At 41.5% G+C, this 17,109-nt stretch overlaps 1 protein-coding gene and 1 non-coding gene across 5 annotated transcripts in view; both read left to right on the top strand.

The window, feature by feature from the left end:
• The window catches only part of MRTFB (myocardin related transcription factor B), a 67,506-nt gene extending 60,591 nt beyond the window's left edge, over window positions 1-6,915 (top strand). For all 4 annotated transcript variants that reach the window (XM_054270592.1, XM_054270594.1, XM_054270595.1 and 1 more), the window contains one exon: window positions 1,486-6,915. In XM_054270592.1, coding sequence (XP_054126567.1) covers window positions 1,486-2,024 — 539 coding nt within the window. In that variant the 3' untranslated portion in view covers window positions 2,025-6,915. The remainder of the gene's footprint in view (window positions 1-1,485) is intronic.
• Window positions 6,916-11,096: 4,181 nt separating this feature from the next.
• On the top strand, window positions 11,097-11,168 carry TRNAT-CGU (transfer RNA threonine (anticodon CGU)). The gene has a single exon. It is a non-coding gene; the product is annotated as a tRNA-Thr (tRNA).
• The last annotated feature ends 5,941 nt before the right edge of the window (window positions 11,169-17,109 follow it).

The raw sequence follows: 17,109 nt of genomic DNA, 5'->3' as shown, positions 1-17,109 counted from the left end.
ATACAGTCAACCTGCTGTGGAACTTCATGGTTGCAAATTAGCTCAGGCAGACCTGTACAATAATCTCTACAGCATTCAAATGATTAAAATAACACCTTAGGTTAGCACAGACATACTTTATCAAAATCGGAAAGGTTGAGCAAGTCCATAACATGTTTATTGAAATTATACAAAGAATAGAGTACGGTAAGAGTTCAAGCATGTTGATAGTAAAATTTCATTAAATATAACCCTGTGTTATCAACTATAAACATCAAAGGTACATTACTGGGAAAAGTGTGCATGAACTACATGGAGGCATTAATGAATAACAACTTTATGTCAGTTAAAATAAGGGAGCTACCAGCAAGGCACTGATAAAACTAAAGTAATAAACAGAGTAGCTCAGCAGTAAAAGGAAGAGGCTTTCAGCCATAATTAGGCTTAGGAGCCCAAGAAGCCATTACAGCAGTGGGAGATGTTGTGCCAAGTGATTGAATTAAGGGAATGGATTGTAACTGCTGTCATGTAAGGATCCTGACAGGAGGGAATGCCAGGGTAGAGGGACTGGTTCTGGGCTACTGGAACACTTCAGCCATATTCTAAATATCAGAGTATTTTTTTTCTTTTTCCTTGCAAATTGCAAGGTCACCTGTAGAAAATATGAGTAGACTGAGATAAGTAACTTGAGTATTCAACAACTCAAGCTAAATTAATGATCATCTTTGTGAAAAAAACAAAGTAAAGCATTCAGGGCTGTTGCAAGTAATGTAAGTAAGCTCTGCACTGAAAAATGTTTCATTTACTAATGTACTTCAGGAGAGTGAGAAGGCTGTGGGTTTTTGCTTGGAAAACCAGCACAAAATATATTGTCAGGTATATTTTTTCTGCTAGGAACATCACTTGTGCTAGAGGGTTTATTTGCATATTTGTCTGTCTTGTTTTTGGGCTTCATTCATGCCTAAGAATAAATTGGAATTTAGACTTTATTTCCCCTTATTGTTACTGCCACTGTCTTATATGGAACTTCTTGACAGAAGTGTAGTTTTAGATTCTAGAATTGGGAATAAATGCTTCTTAATCACATCATTTCATCTCATGGGCTCTTAATTAACAAATGTGGACAGTACTAAACAGGAATGAAACTGAAAATTGGTTCTATACAAGGAAATGTGTTAGTTCCATAATTATTCCAGTTAATGAGAAGAACTATAAACATGAAGGAGGTTAAGGTAACATCTAGAGATACATTCCTTTTTTCATCAATACTCATGCTAATTTGCTGAGCTATCACTGAAAGCAGAACTTTGGGACTTGTTTAAAATACTCTGTGGTTCATGGAGGCCATGCCAAAGTCTGATACATGTGAATATGACTGGAGCAGCACAGTGACTGCTACTGCACTTAATTCACTATGGATACATCCCAAAATGAGCTGGAATTTCTCTGTAGGAGGCTATTATGTCATTATCTGTTTGAATTCAATAGTGGGCTTTTTTATTGCAGAGATTTCCCTTCCAATAAAAGAAGAACCATCTCCCATATCTAAAATGAGACCAGTAACAGCCAACATCACTACAATGCCAGTGAACACAGTGATATCCCGTCCACCTCCGCAGATCCAAATGGCCCCCCCTCCTGTGTCCTTAGAACCAACAACCAGCTTGTCTATCAGTTTGGAAAACCAACTTGAAGCCCTCTTGGATGGAACTTTACCATCAGGTAATGAAATTCCTCAACTGACAAGCAGTAATGAGGACAGAGAGTCATTTTCTTTAATTGAAGACCTCCAGAATGATCTGCTTAATCACTCCAGCATTTTAGATCACTCTCATTCACCCATGGAAACATCTGACCCACAGTTTACTACTAATAATTCTTGTCTGTCTCTTGACCTTCCCGATACAAATTTGGACAATATGGAATGGCTGGACATTCCAATGCCCAGCTCCTCATCTGGACTCACCCCTCTCAGTTCTGCTGCCCCGAGCGTGTTTTCCACTGACTTTCTAGATCCACAAGATCTACAGTTGCACTGGGATTAAGCTATAGCCAATGAGAACACGACCTGCAAGTCTCTCTACAGCCGAGGTCCATTATTAAACCATTCTGATTGCAGTTAATATAAACTAAGACAGTAATGTTGGGAAGAACAAATGCTTGAAGCTAATTCCTTATTGATTTTCAAGTTTACAACAGTGAATCACTTTATGCACCTATCAGTAATGCAGATCAGGGCCCTCTGGAAGCTGTATTTCACAAGTCAAGAAAGGATGATTTTACTTTGTGATTAAAAGTACCCCAAGGTAAATGTATCACAAATATTTAAGAGAGAAGTTACATCTCTGACTTTGTAATGCTTAAATGAGCAACACAACATGACTAAACTAAGAGTGAGATGTCAGTTCTCTGTATTGACCCAGTGAGCAAATGGCTGGGGGAGGGGAGGTATCACTGCACTTCATTGTTCCTGTGGAAAGCCTGAGCCAGGTTCAGAACTAATTGTGAGGGCAAAGGCAAATAGAAGCACTGGCTGGTTCAGTGAAATTTCATATCTCTAGTCTCTTAATTTGTTCAAATTGTTTTTATATTTTGCTTTTGTGGATTTTAAAACACTTCCCCCATTCTTTAATCATGAGGGAGGAATTTACCTGCATCCAAAGGGATATTAAGTGTAACTGCAAGAAATCCACTGTAGCTAATGCCAGGTAATATTGAGAACACTGAATTTTCTATAGCAATGCTCTGGATTTAATAGCTAGGTTTTAATGTGTATATCAGACAGTTATTTGTATACTCTTTTAACTTTATATAGCTTATTTTTGTGAACAGAGGGGAACACAGTGGTCTTCAAACAAGAGATTATTATAATGGAAGTAAATATCCTATTTTGCTTTGTGTTTGAGGATATTTGTTAGATCATTGAATCCAGTATCTCAGCATACTAGAAAAGTTTGAGGAAGTAGAAAAGTTTAATTAATAGTGTTGTATACTACAGTCCTGCAAGCATCTATGCATAATAGTCCCAATGCCCTCAATAAAAGATGTTTGTAGGATGAGATCAAGTTGCAGGGGACAGTGCTGACAGGACAACCATAATTTCTCAATGAACACTTTGTCTGTTAAACAGCTTTGTCTGCCACTACATAACATCAGGGAAACCAACAGAGAAGCTGCTCAGTGCAAATCCTAAACACCAGGATCAGAATGTACTGTTTGTGATAAGAAGGCATACTGCATATCTGAAACAGAGAATAGCAAAAATTAAGCTCTTACCTCACAGCACAGCACATGAATATTTTTTTGTTGTTTTAAAGCCCATAATTGTTGTTTTCAGAGTCTATTTTGAAAGGAGTAAGAAAAACAAAAAAATCAAGTAGAACTAATATACTTTGACATTCTATGGTTGTCTCTCAGGTAATAGCTGTTAAATGTTGCCATAGATGATGGAGGCTTATAATCAAACACAAAATTGGAATTTCCTATTAGGGAATTCCTAAATTAAGATAAAAGGAAACACTCCCTGTTTCCAGAAATACAGAAATATTGCATGTTTTCTAGTCTGAAAACTGATCTCATTGCATGGTTATTTCCTCACCAACAAGTTTCAAAAATAAAGTTTTGTAGGATTGAATGAAAAAATGCCCCAAAGCTTTTGCCTACTTCTTAGAATAATGCTATGTATCAAAGAAATACTGAAAACAGTAAGTAGCTGTTAGCCACTTAGCAACCTTCACCACATTTTTCAAAAATTAAAACACAACACAATCATGTTAACATCAAACAAATACTTTTGTCAGAAAATGTTACGGAATTAACTGAAAATTTGCATCTCCAGATATAACACAGTCTGGTTTACTGATATGACAGAGTTCCATTGGCTTCAGATAAAATAATGGATTCCATTGAATGGATTCAGGGTTTGAACTGATACCATATGTTTGCATCATATCAATTACAGCACTTTAAATCATTATGTACCTTCACTGGTTTTACTGGCCAGGAATTACTGTAATATGAAAGTAATACAAGAAACAATCTTTGGAGATTTTCACTACACACAGTTGAAAGACAGAATTCCTTATTCCTTCTTGCTGTGCCTACAATACTTGAGTACAATATTACATGAGGACTGTCTGCCTTAAGTTTTGATGGTATAGGACTTTTCAATAACAGTGAACACTTCACATTCAACTTTTTGCATTCCTGTTCATCATCCAATCTTGGGAGCTGACACTCTGAGATACGAAGTGCCCCCGGCTGTTACGAGAATAAGAATTAAGGACTCTTGGTCTGATAGGAACAACTCTGAATGAAATTTAGTGTTCTGCAGTACTGTCAGTTTATTATGTGTGATACACCAGACATCATACAATATATGTGTGGTTAGAGTTATCCCTTTTTGACCCTGCCTCCTGATTAAATGAGAGGCAAGGAAATTAATTTTTAGAGGACAAATTAACCGAGAGCAACTGTACTGTCGTTTTGGATGTGCATGTAAATACAGCTTGAAACTGGCAAAGTCATCTTGCTACAAAATTACCCTTATTGGCAGTGTAGAATGTTAATTAATCCATAGGAATCTTTGTGCAGAAATAAACCCAAACAGTTGGGATGTCTTGTTATCAGTACGGTATAGCTTTCTGCTCTGAACGTCTATTTGAAAAAAAAATAAAAATTAAGGGATCATTTTAGTTTCTGAAGTACAAATATTCTAGTGTAGGGAATGTGTGATTACTTTTCTGTACATTTCAGAATTGTGTATTAAACCTTATATAAAATGGTTTGCTTTAGACTTTGTTCTGAAATGTGATATGTTTGCCATAGTTGTATATGCCTGTTTATGGCAGAAATAGGTTTTGCTTAGACTTTTGTGTGTGCATGTTTTACATGAAAATTTTTGTAGCACAAATACATCTTAGAAATTTAATTGTGCCTGTGCAGTTTGACTGCACAGAACTGAATCTTTCTCATTAAGAGAACAGTTGCAAAGGAATGCACTGGCACTAAATTTGCCATTTAATGGCTGCAGTATACTAACAGAATGCATCCTATCAAATGTGGTGTTAGTGGGTTCTTCAAAGTAATTAAGAATACCTTTTAATCAGTATGAAAATCAAAAGTTGGTTGTTTCCACATCTAGACAGAGAGAGCTCAGACAATGTTTTCCTAGGCTGGTGTTACTCAGGAGGAGTCACATCCTGTGTTCAGTAGAGAAATGGAATTTGCTGCACACTTGTAGTGCCCTTCAGCATCAGTTACAGCAAGGAAGTTTACAGGCAAAATTTTGTTTAACCTTTGAAATAGTTAAAAAAGCACTGTCATACTCTCTCTGACAATAAAATTAATTTTTGGCAGTTGTTCTCTACAGAAATTTAAAGTGTAATCCAGCAACATGGGCTTGCAGACCTGCAGAATTAGAACTTCAGAAAGCTGAGGCCACAGCTTTTAGAAATGATCACTACTTAATACTGACATTTATTTCCCAGGTATTTCTAAATTCACCAATAAGAGTCATGTTCAGAGAAGATGGTGATCCAAAGAGAAGTGTCAATATTAAACTTTTTCTCTTACATAATCTCAAGCATTCAGGTGCCTCAAAAGTGTAGGCACTGTAATCAGAACACAAGTACAAGCTGCTGAACTATTTTCAAGGCAGAGAAACTGCAATTACAGGATACATTGAACTGGAAGGGCATTATGTAATCAAAACACAGGAAAGTTCACCGATGTAAACAGTTATTATTTGGATGGCATCTTAAGTGTATTGTAAACTTAAAGCAAACTCTATTAAAACTGGAAAAAAATCTTCCACTTATCTCTAATAAATGTTCTGTTGAAACTCTTTGTATTGTGGTCCATGAAGTCACCTTTCAGTGACTTCTAGACCATACCCCAGGAGGTGTTTTATGTGAGATCTGTGGAACTGAGTTACACATAGTACATACATGGCCAATAAAGAGCATCCATTAAAACCTGAGATAATCTCAAATATTCCTTTGATACCAGTTTGCTAGGAATAAAGTGCAAAAAAGAGACACCTACATCATTCTGTAGTGTCCAATACTGAATAGAAAGTGTTTTTAAGTTAAAAGTTCATAAATGTATTTGTAGAAATCTAGCCAAAAAAAGCCATTCTAGCTATGAGAGCAAATTCTCAAAAAGAAAGCAGGGAATGGTTAATAACTATATAATCACACTATTTTTATAAAATTATACAGCTCAGATATTCAAAAGACAGCCTAAAATAAATTATAATAATATAAAAATTTAAATAGGAACCAAAGCATTGCCATTTATATTGCCAAAGGAGGCACTTTGTATTTTAAAACATAGGAAATTAAGTCCCCAAAAGTGTTATCTGTACTTTTTTAAAATTAAGGATGTAGATATTTTCAAAGCTGTTTTTGATGTTTAACAGTACAGATTTGTTTTTGTTGTTTGAGGAATTTGTAGTAACTAATAGCACAGGCTTTTTTTCCAGATAGGATTTTCTTCACAGTACTGCTTGCAGTAGAAATAACGCTAACCCGAGTAGGTGTTTCTCTTCTTATTTTCATAGTCATAATTATGTCTTAGCATCTCATTTTGTGAAAAGAAGAAGATAAACACCTGTCTCTGGGGCCCTCTTCATTTAAGCACTACTTTACTAAATGCAAATTATGGCAATCAGGGCGTCAGTTTATGTATTGCCTTTCTAGAACCATGATGCCTTTGTATTTGCTGTTTGCACCCCTAAAATCAATTCCATATGTTTGAATGCCATATGTTTTGCACATTGTACTGTATATATGTAATGCATACTGTATTTTTATATGTGTACTACATTTATCAAATATTTTGTACATAGTGGCAATATTGTAGCTACTGAGGAAATGTTTGATATTTCAGCATTTTTGCTAAGTGTCTCAAAATAAAAAAGGAAAACTGTGTTCATTTGTCATGGTTACTACTTAAAATGAAAACATCATTCTGGCTTTTTTGGGTCTGATATATTTGGCCTATGTTCTAAGTACCTTTCTCACAAAAAGGAGTAAGAATGAATCTGCACTTCGACAAACTCCAACATAATTATGGTTTGTCTTTAAAATCAGAGCCAAAATCTATAAGAACAGAGACTTCCTGAACCCTTGAAGTTTAGGTTTGGATTTCCATTTTTTTTTTTCAGCAATTTTTAATATAGCATCATTTACTCATAGAATGGCCTGGGTTGGAATGGACCTTAAAGTTCATCTCATTCCCTGCCCTGGGCTGGGACACCTCCCACTGTCCCAGGCTGCTCCAAGCCCTGCCCAGCCTCGCCTTGGGCACTGCCAGGGATGGGGCAGCCCCAGCTGCTCTGGGTGACCCACTCCGGTATCTCAGCACCCTCACAGTAAAGAACTTCCTCCTCATACCCAATCCAAACCTACTCTCTTTCAGTTTGAATCTGTGCCCCCTTGTCTTCTCACCACAAACCTCTTGGAATGCACTTTAATACATGATTTTCCCAAATTCTTCCAAGGTTTTCAAGATGTGTAGGGTTGTGAGATTTTGTATTTTTGATTTGCATTCTGCTCAGCTTCTGGAACACCTGAATGGATTTTTTCAGGAGTATGAGCTACAAGCTGTTTGCATAAGCTTCTTTTAAAGATGAAGCTGTTTCATTTAAATATTTAGTGTTACACTTCCTCTTGTGAAGGCAGTCCTGTACTAATCACCCACCCTTCCTCATTAAAGTCTGTTCTACACTGATAACATCAGAAATTTTGATATTTGGCCAAATATTAAAAACTCCATAAAGTAGTAAGCAGTAATTAAGTGAGTAAAACAGAAAAAATTAAAACCTACTACTACTGCCAAACACTGTAAATTTCATATAATACCTTTTCTCTGTGAACTTTAACCATTGTAAAAGCTTGTGGGCTGTATGGGCCACAAACTTACCTTTGATATCACACACCAAACACAAATATTGCAAAACAAGTGCAGCACTTTTTGACCATGTATTTGTGCATTAAAGAAATTACAGCTGGAGTATAACAGAGATAAAGCACTTGTTTGGTGCCAGCTGACAGTCTGGGGGCTTGATTGTTTTACAGTGACAACATATAAACACATAACCTTCTTTCACAAGTTTGTGTTCATATTACTATTTGATGTAAACACAAAACAAGGCTTGATAAAACTTGAGATTATGCTGAGTGAACTTCTTCCACAGGCTAAACCTTGATTTTCAGTTAAAACTCAGTTTATTCAAACATGCTCTACAGATGGCCATCAGCACATTTGTCTTTACTCTGTTGCACATTCAATGCCATTTACTCCTGCCTATTGGCTTCTTGTTTATTGTACAGATGTTGCTAGAGGAACATATTCCTTAGAGTATTTTGAGTGTCTCAAGTAGGAGATGTTTCTTTGATGGCAAAGAAGTCACATGGATTTCCCCACACCTCAAAGTATAGTGCAACTTTACCAAGACATTCTTAATGCAAAATCAAAGTAACAAATCAGAGCTGCTGAGAGCCAACAGCCAGCACCTGGGTTTTTTTTTTCTTCAAGTGTTTATCCATAAATGAAATGAGAAACTTTAAGATAAATACTTCACTTCTTGTAAAAAAATTACCTGTGAGTCTCCAGTGTTCTGTGCAGAAAAAGGACTGCAGGGCCATTCTGCCATCTACTGCATCGTTCCTGAGCCCCTTCCAAGACAAGTGCTGTGGATTAGAAAGTAAAATAGTGAACAGAAACATTCTTTCATACAGCTAAGACAAAGTCAAAGCTCAAGTAGCTGCAACAGCTCCTCAGCATCCCATAGCAAGTCTTTATAAAACTCAATTGCACCACATCTACATAAATAGGATTGTTCCCCTGAGTGTATCTCAGAAGAGTCAGGGAATGTGTTGAAAGGCCATGTTTTGCACATGGAAACAGACACTAAATCAGCAATAGAGCCCTCTAAGACTTCCCTTTTGAAAAGCCACATTGTATTTAAAAGAAGTTTGTGTCAGAGGAGAACAGCCCTTAATGCACAAGGAGGATTCAGCATGGAGGAAAGGCTTTAACACCCAGCTCAAACAAGGTAAGGGCCAGCATGAAAGACACTTCCAAACAAAAGTATCCAGACACTGAAAGGGCAATTACAGTTTTTTAGATCAAGTTAACTTTTTTTAATTATAAAAACTATTGTGACAAATCAGCTCACCATTAAACACTTTGTTTAGATAGAAACAGTTTCTCCAGGCACACTAAGGAAGTTAGGCCCAGAGAGTAGACAAATTTTTTAAACTTTAATAAGCATTTCCTCTTAATCTAGTTAGAAGATCTATGTGAATTCAAATTGAAGTTTCCATCTCCCCATACAGTTATGGAAGAACTTGATCAATAGAAGTTGATTTACCATTAAATACTGTTCCCAATGCCAAGCAAATACATTTATTACAATGTAGTGTATTTGAAGACATAAAACCAACATGAATTCCACCAACAATTCACATATTCCTTCCACTCACCACAAAATTACCTCTCAGCTCATAAGGATCAAAAACCATTAATAAACACAGATGTGAGCTGCACAGGAACTGTAATGACAAGTTACAACTGGCAAGTATGGCACATAAAAGAGCATATTTTGTAATAAGCAAGTAGGCCAGAAATGGTATATCATCAGTCAAACATGAATGGTTAAAACAACTCCTTTCTGCTGCCAGCTTGGTAATACTAAGAGTAACTCCTTCAGCCAGGGGAGATAAGTGGCTCTCTGAGGTCACCCGTTCATAAACTCACAGATGTGAGAGCTGAGGGAGGCAGCTTCCACTCCTACACACCATCACACTTTGAAATGCTGCAGTGATTACACTAAGACAAAAGCAGAATACAACAGTGCCATTCTCATTTCCTAGCTTTCCATAGTCCAGATAAGGGCATGTGATGAACAAGACTAGCAGAAAAATTCCAGCAAGCATTCAGATTGCCAGGCCATCAGTTATGCCCACAGGGACTGGAAAACCAGGTCACTTTCAGGGCAGCTTTACAAGGGCTGACTATCCAGTAAGGTAATTTAAATTAAACCCTCTTCACTGCAGGGCAAGCTCATTCAAATCACTCTGTTTAAATACAGGCAGGCATAGAGTTATCACAGACAACCTAACAAATCATAAGTTTTAAAGAACTAAAATATTTTCATACATTCAAGGCATCAAGCATAACTTTCCATGATGACAGTTCAAAGAACATCCCAAAAGGATACATAAACATTCCCCTCCTCACTGCAGGTTGGTTCAACTAGAGGACCTTTGAAGGTCTCTTCCAAGTGAAGTTATTTTGGTTCTATATCAGCCTTGTAAGGCACCTGCATTACAGCACTACCAAATCAGTGCTCTGATCTAAACCTTTACAATGGCACCTCTGCAATATGTTCACACGCTTCTTCCACAAGGAAACCAAAAGCACACCGAAAGGAATATAGAACTTGGGATATCAAGCAACAGTTTCATGGAGAATTTAAACAGACCTCCACAACACATTAAATTAAAACTAAAACCTTTGTTTTCACGTCACACTTGTAAAAATCTAGGAGATCCTGTCTAGAAAATATCTAGTATCTTTTCTGCAATTCACAACACTGAGTTTTTTGAGGGAACAGCTACCAGGCAGCAAATGTGTTTAATTCAGTATTTACCATTTAGTTATCCCAACGTTTCGCATTCCTGCTTCTCTTCTTGGAAGAGGAAAACTTTAATCCCGCTTTTTTCCCCCTCTCTAAGCCGTGCCGGCCGATGTGAGGCCTCGAGTGCCGCCTCCGGGTACCGCGCCCTCACAGCCCCGGGGCGGACGCTGCAGACGCCGCTGCCCTCAGAACGCCCCTACAGCCAGAGGGGAGGCTCCTGGCAGCTCCAAGAGCGAGAGCCAGAGAGAGACGAAGGGAAAGCGAGGGCCAGAACGATACCGGGAGCGGGGGCAGCCCGGGTCGGTCCCTCCCTCCCGTTCCGCCCCCTCAGCCGCCGCCGCGCCCTCAGCGCCTCAGGGCCGCGCGCCCCCAGCAGGTGGCAGCCCAGGCACGCACGGGGGCGGGCCGTGGGCGGGCGTGCGGGAGTGGCGCCAGCGATAGAAAGGCGTCAGGAAGAACCGTTAACGCAGGCGCGGTGGCCAAGTGGTAAGGCGTCGGTCTCGTAAACCGAAGATCACGGGTTCGAACCCCGTCCGTGCCTTGCGGGTACGTGCAGGCGGGAGCTTTCCCCTCATTTTTAGGGGAAGGCGGAGCCCCGGCCCCGGGACCCTCCAGAGAGCCCCCGCGACCCGCCCGGCACCGGGCATGGCAGCTCCGCAGAGCCGCGGCCGCCGTAGCGCGCTGGGCACCAGTAGCCCCACGCCCCCGGGCGGGTCGCCGCTCTCCCCGAGCGCAGGTAACCAGCCACGGCGCTTGCACCGGCGGCAGCGGCTCCTGCGGCTCCTCCGGCCCCAGCAAAAGGTTCTGGTCTGTTCTGGTGGATGTTGTGCCAGCCCTGCCTCCACCTCGGTCATTCCTGCCCATCCCTCAGCGGCTGCATGACCGTCCTTCTCATATCTGCAGGAGCAGAACAGTTTTCCTTCGTTTTTCCTTGGATTGTAATCCTGCTTTCAAGAGACCCTCAGCTCAGCCTGAAGAAACAAAAAATAGTTTGAAATGCGAAAGGCCAAGATGAATGCTGAGGTCTAGTGGAAGTTATGTCAAACGCTTTTTCCACACAACACTATTGAGGCAAATGCTGGTGCCTACCTTATCACGCAGTCATTCCTGGGAGAAACAAGTGGAGCCTCTGCAGGATCTTGTTTGAAGAGATCTCCAGCTCCTTCAAACTCTTGTTTGAAGAGAGCTTTCTCCAGAGGCTGCAGCTATCAAGATCATCCTGTAATCCCCCAGGTCCCTTTCATTGGTTCACCCCACCCTACCACCATGAAATTAAGTATTTATTAATTTGGTTCTTTCTTCTGATTGATAAACCATGAGGTTTCTTCATCTCTATCACTAACCACTTAGAAGGATTTGCAATCTGATTAGTCTGTACTTTACATTTCCTATTTTTTAATAGAAAAAACCTCCCTGTGACACTGAAAATGGGTAAGGAAAGGGTGCAGTGGTTATCTCACAGGAGCCCAGCAGTGCTCCCCTCCTCCAGTGAAACAAACACTGAGTGCTTTGGACACAGGTGATCCAGCAGCACCACAAGTGGCCAGGAGGTCCAACTTAGTGACACTGATGGCACCAGGCACCAAACCTTAACACACAGTTAAGGGTTGACAGCACTTAAATGCATCCTAACAGTGTAAATAAGAAAATAATTACTAATTGAAGGAAATCTTTATTGATTCATGTTTGATATTTACTTACCATTTGAAATTTACTGATCACTGTGTCTACACAATCAATTTTGTTCTCTGCCTGACAAATCTTCCTCTCATATTCTGCACCATTGTTGTCAGGAATATAAACAGTATATTTGTAGTATGAACAGAAATAAATGTCCTTAACTATTTACACTGGATTTTGTAAATATTCTTACATATTTTTACTTAGGAATACAAAGGACAGTGAGGTACATCCATGTCCCTGAAACTACTTTCATAGGAGGGTTGTAAAAACTAAATGAAAAAATCAAACTCAAGGACAAAACACATATCTGATAAATACTGCTTTCTGTTTACTACAGTGTCAAGGATAAGCCTCTCAGGGAGGGTGGAGATGAGCCACCTTGCCACTGATGAGTAAAGCTTTCATAAATTTGTGCTTGTTTTTTGGAAATAATATAGGACAAAGCCAGGTATGCACAAGAGCTGTGGCTGTGTCCGACCCTCTTAACGATGGTTTGAGGCCTGTGAGTCTGTGTTAGATGACACAGAAATCAGGTAACACAGCCTGTTTTCCAGTTTGCAGACAGAACTTACATTCTGTTGAGCAACATTGCTAAGTAACATTTTAAGACATGTCTTGTGGTTATCTACTTGAAATTAATTTTGTAATTAGAAAACTATCTGTGCACTCAAAGCCTAGGAGAAACTTGTGCAGCCCAGAAACAGTAACTCCAGCAAGAGTTAAGAGGTAGAAATAATTAACATATCACACGGGTCTACTACCACAATGGATTCATTTACTTGATGTTAGATCTTTTTTCAGTGTTGTGCTATTTGCCTTCAACTTTCTTCTTTTTAGACGACACAATGCCCAAACTTAAAAATCTCTCCTTTTAGGCCAGGTTTTCTACACCTCTAATCATCCTTGCTACAATCCCCCCAATCCTCTGCAGATGCTACATGTTACTGTTGAAGTGAGCAGCCAGCGAGGCTTAGCAGCAGAGCTCAGAGAGGGCATTTCCACCCAGCAGGGCTCCCAGGCAGAGGCTGAGCGGGAATTGCATCACACGGCCCAGCAAAGGCCGGGCTGCCATCGCCACCGTGCCCACAGGGGCTGCCCGGCTGCCAGGGCACCACAGCACACGGGTCACACACTGAGTGGTACACGGGTCACACTGAGCACTGAGGCACCACAGCACACGGGTCACACACTGAGCACTGAGGGGCACACGGGTCACACACTGAGCACTGAGAGGCACACAGGTCACACACTGAGCACGGACTGGCACACAGGTCATGCACTGAGCACTGAGGGGCACACGGGTCACAGTCTGAGCACCGAGGGGCACACAGGTCACACACTGAGCGGCACACGGGTCACACACTGAGCCCTGAGAGGCACACGGGTCACACACTGAGCACTGACCAGCACACGGGTCACACTCTGAGCACTGACCAGCACATGGGTCACACTCTGAGCACTGAGGGGCACACGAGTCACACTCTGAGCACTGACCCAGCACACGGGTCACACACTGAGCACTGAGAGGCACACGGGTCACACACTGAGCACTGACCAGCACATGGGTCACACTCTGAGCACTGAGGGGCACACGAGTCACACTCTGAGCACTGACCCAGCACACGGGTCACACACTGAGCACTGACCAGCACACGGGTCACACTCTGAGCACTGAGGGGTACACGAGTCACACTCTGAGCACTGACCCAGCACACGGGTCACACACTGAGCACTGAGGGGCACACGGGTCACACACTGAGCACTGACCAGCACACGGGTCACACACTGAGCACTGAGGGGCACACGGGTCACACACTGAGCACTGACCCAGCACACGGGTCACACTCTGAGCACTGAGGGGCACACGGGTCACACACTGAGCACTGACCCAGCACACGGGTCACACACAGCACTGAGGGGCACACGGGTCACACACTGAGCACTGACCAGCACACGGGTCACACACAGCACTGAGGGGCACACGGGTCACACACTGAGCACTGACCCAGCACACGGGTCACACTCTGAGCACTGAGGGGCACACGGGTCACACACTGAGCACTGACCAGCACACGGGTCACACACAGCACTGAGGGGCACACGGGTCACACACTGAGCACTGACCAGCACACGGGTCACACACAGCACTGAGGGGCACACAGGTCACACACTGAACGCAGACCAGCACACATGGCCCTGTCCCCAGACCAGATCGGGGGATATGAAATTTAAACTCCAAATCTCTGTGGCCATGCGCTTGCCAGCACCGCACCCCCTGCAGCCTTGGCTCCCAAGGGCACCTGCAGCTCACTGTGGCACCCACACGCCGGGCACAGAGGGTGACCCAGCAGCAGGGGACCAGGGAATGCCAGGGGAGAATTTGTACTACAGTCATGTGAAATGAGTTCTCTCCATAATCCAGTTTCTATCATTGCATAATTAAAAAAAAAAATCCCTTACACTGTGCAGTGTTATTGGTGAATGCAGAAGGTGAAGAAAATTTAATTTAGTTTCATATTCTTTTTTTTTTTTGTCACTCTAACAGCCTCTTGCCTGCCTTTTAAATTCAATTTTACTTGTGACAACCAGTATGACCAACAGAGGACAGCACATCCATTTCTTTTAATGATTAAAAGATCCTGAGCTTGAAGCTGCCATTCACTTTTTCACTCAGGAAATGAGAGTGACAAGCAGAGTGGAGCAGTGTGCCGTTAAGTAAGCCAGCCAGATTAAAAAGGCCTTTTTGCAATTAACTAGAGCTGTTTTGAATTCCCGGAGATTACTTAAAAGTAAATCTACTTCTAACCAGGCATTATTGCTAACGAAACACTGTGGGTGCATGTTGGTGAAACCTGGGTCTGTATTTTGCCGCAATTGTTTACTGAGCACTGCAATAACAGTTAAAACACACTTAGGAGTAAAAGCACACTCAGGAGTGTCAGGTAAACTCAGCTAATTCCCCTTCAAAGCTGCTGAAAGACAAGGTGTCTGTAACCAAGTTTTGATTAAATGTGAGTGTTCATAAAACACTGAAGTGAAGCCAACTCCCGTGTTTTTATTGCATTTGATTTGGGGGCAGAGAAGACAATGCAAGTCATAATGAAATTCAAAGAACAAACTCAAGGATTTCATGTGGCTGAGGGGAATTTCATTAAGGAAATCCAATTAACCTGCAAGAGTTGCACACATTGAAATCTATTATCTTCCCCTAAAAGCTGGTTTTGTGGTTTTTATAGCAACCTTTGGTATTCCTGGATAAATAATGCTTTATTACAAATGCACTGACATCTTTATATAATTAAGATTATAATAACATCTTCATTTCTCTCTGCTTTGCAAACATTCAATTCTGCTTCCTATGAAACATATGAAATAGTGTTTTTAAAGAAGATATGAGTCAGGATTGGGTGTTAGACACTAGCACAAAGCAAACAGAGATGTAGGAGACACACGAGGAATAATGTGGCTCCTGACAGCGTGCAGGTCTGCGTTTGTCGGTCAGGGCCTGATCCTGTCAATTGCTGAGCTGAATTAATTAAGAGCCTAAGATACCATTAGGTCCATGGGGACTGACAGTGCTCAGCAGTACTCGGTGTTAAAGCCCTTAAATAAAAGCCAAGCTACAAATTCCGATTCATGCGAGTAAAAATATTGCACACATCTACAGTGGGGACATGAATTATTCACATCCGTGTAGCATGAAAGATGCAAACGGCAAAGCCTGTTTAAAATAACACACAAACACTCCGTGTTTCTGTGATATGTGGGAGGGTTATCATTAGGCCCATTTTCCACTCATATGCACATTCCTTTTATTTGCTGCGTGCATAGGTCTGACATGAGGATGTGGAGAAAATAAATACAGGAGATAGACATCTAATAAATATTATTAGAAAATGAGGAAAGGAGGTTACTGATTAGCATTCTTCCCATATAAAACTATTAGATTGTATCAGAGAAATGTGAGTTAAGTGTTTTACCTTTCTTTTTTTTTAACCATTATCTGATCAGAGAAGCATGAAAAGCACTTTATTGCCTTTTTTTTATCCCTGTGCTAGGAGCCCTCTGCAGGAAGTGAAGCTGAATTTCACAAATCTTCCCTTTCTGACGTCTCCCGAATTTCTAGGAATACCCCTTCCCTGTTACTATATTTGGTGGTAGTTTCTAGGAAAAAAAATAATTTTCGGACGGTCTTGGACTCACCACACCTCCTCGCAGAGGACTGTGCGCCCCGGGTCTCCTGGCACGGCCCCCGCGGAGTTGAGGAGCTCACGGCTCGGGCTCACAACTCCCGGCGCAGACTGCACGTCTTTGTAGCACTGTTGGAGGAATGAGCATGGAGAAGGAGTGGGAAGGGGAGAGGTGTCTTTGTGGCAACAATGAGTGAATCTTCTCTAGTTTTTTTTTCCCGGCTGCTGCTCTTTGTTTTTTTGGTTGGTTTTTTTTTTTTTTCCTGCACTTTTTTTTTTCTTTTTTTCAAGGAAAAGGATCTTAATGAAAGAAAAAAAACCCTCAGGATTTTTTTTTGCTCTCCGCTTCCCCCCTCTCCCCCTCCCCTTGATGTGGCCTCTTGTTTAGCTCGTGGCGTGACCGTGATGAAGAAATGTTTCAGGGCGCCTGGCAGGGTGATCTTTTTATGTAATGAGTCAGGATTTTGCCAACGGAAGGAGCCGGCTCGGAGCGAGGACCGGAGGGCTGTCTCCTTTCAAGAACAGGGACCTGCCCGGCGAGCGGCTCCCGGCGCGCGGGATCCCCGCTCGCTGCGGGCGCTGATCCGTTCCCGGCTCGCCGGGCACCGC

Source organism: Melozone crissalis, unplaced genomic scaffold (genome assembly GCF_028551555.1).
Source record: "Melozone crissalis strain CALT ecotype California unplaced genomic scaffold, PUWL_Pcris_2 ptg000012l_1, whole genome shotgun sequence".
In the NCBI taxonomy this organism is placed as follows: domain Eukaryota; kingdom Metazoa; phylum Chordata; class Aves; order Passeriformes; family Passerellidae; genus Melozone; species Melozone crissalis.
This window is presented reverse-complemented; position numbering and strand designations above follow the sequence as displayed.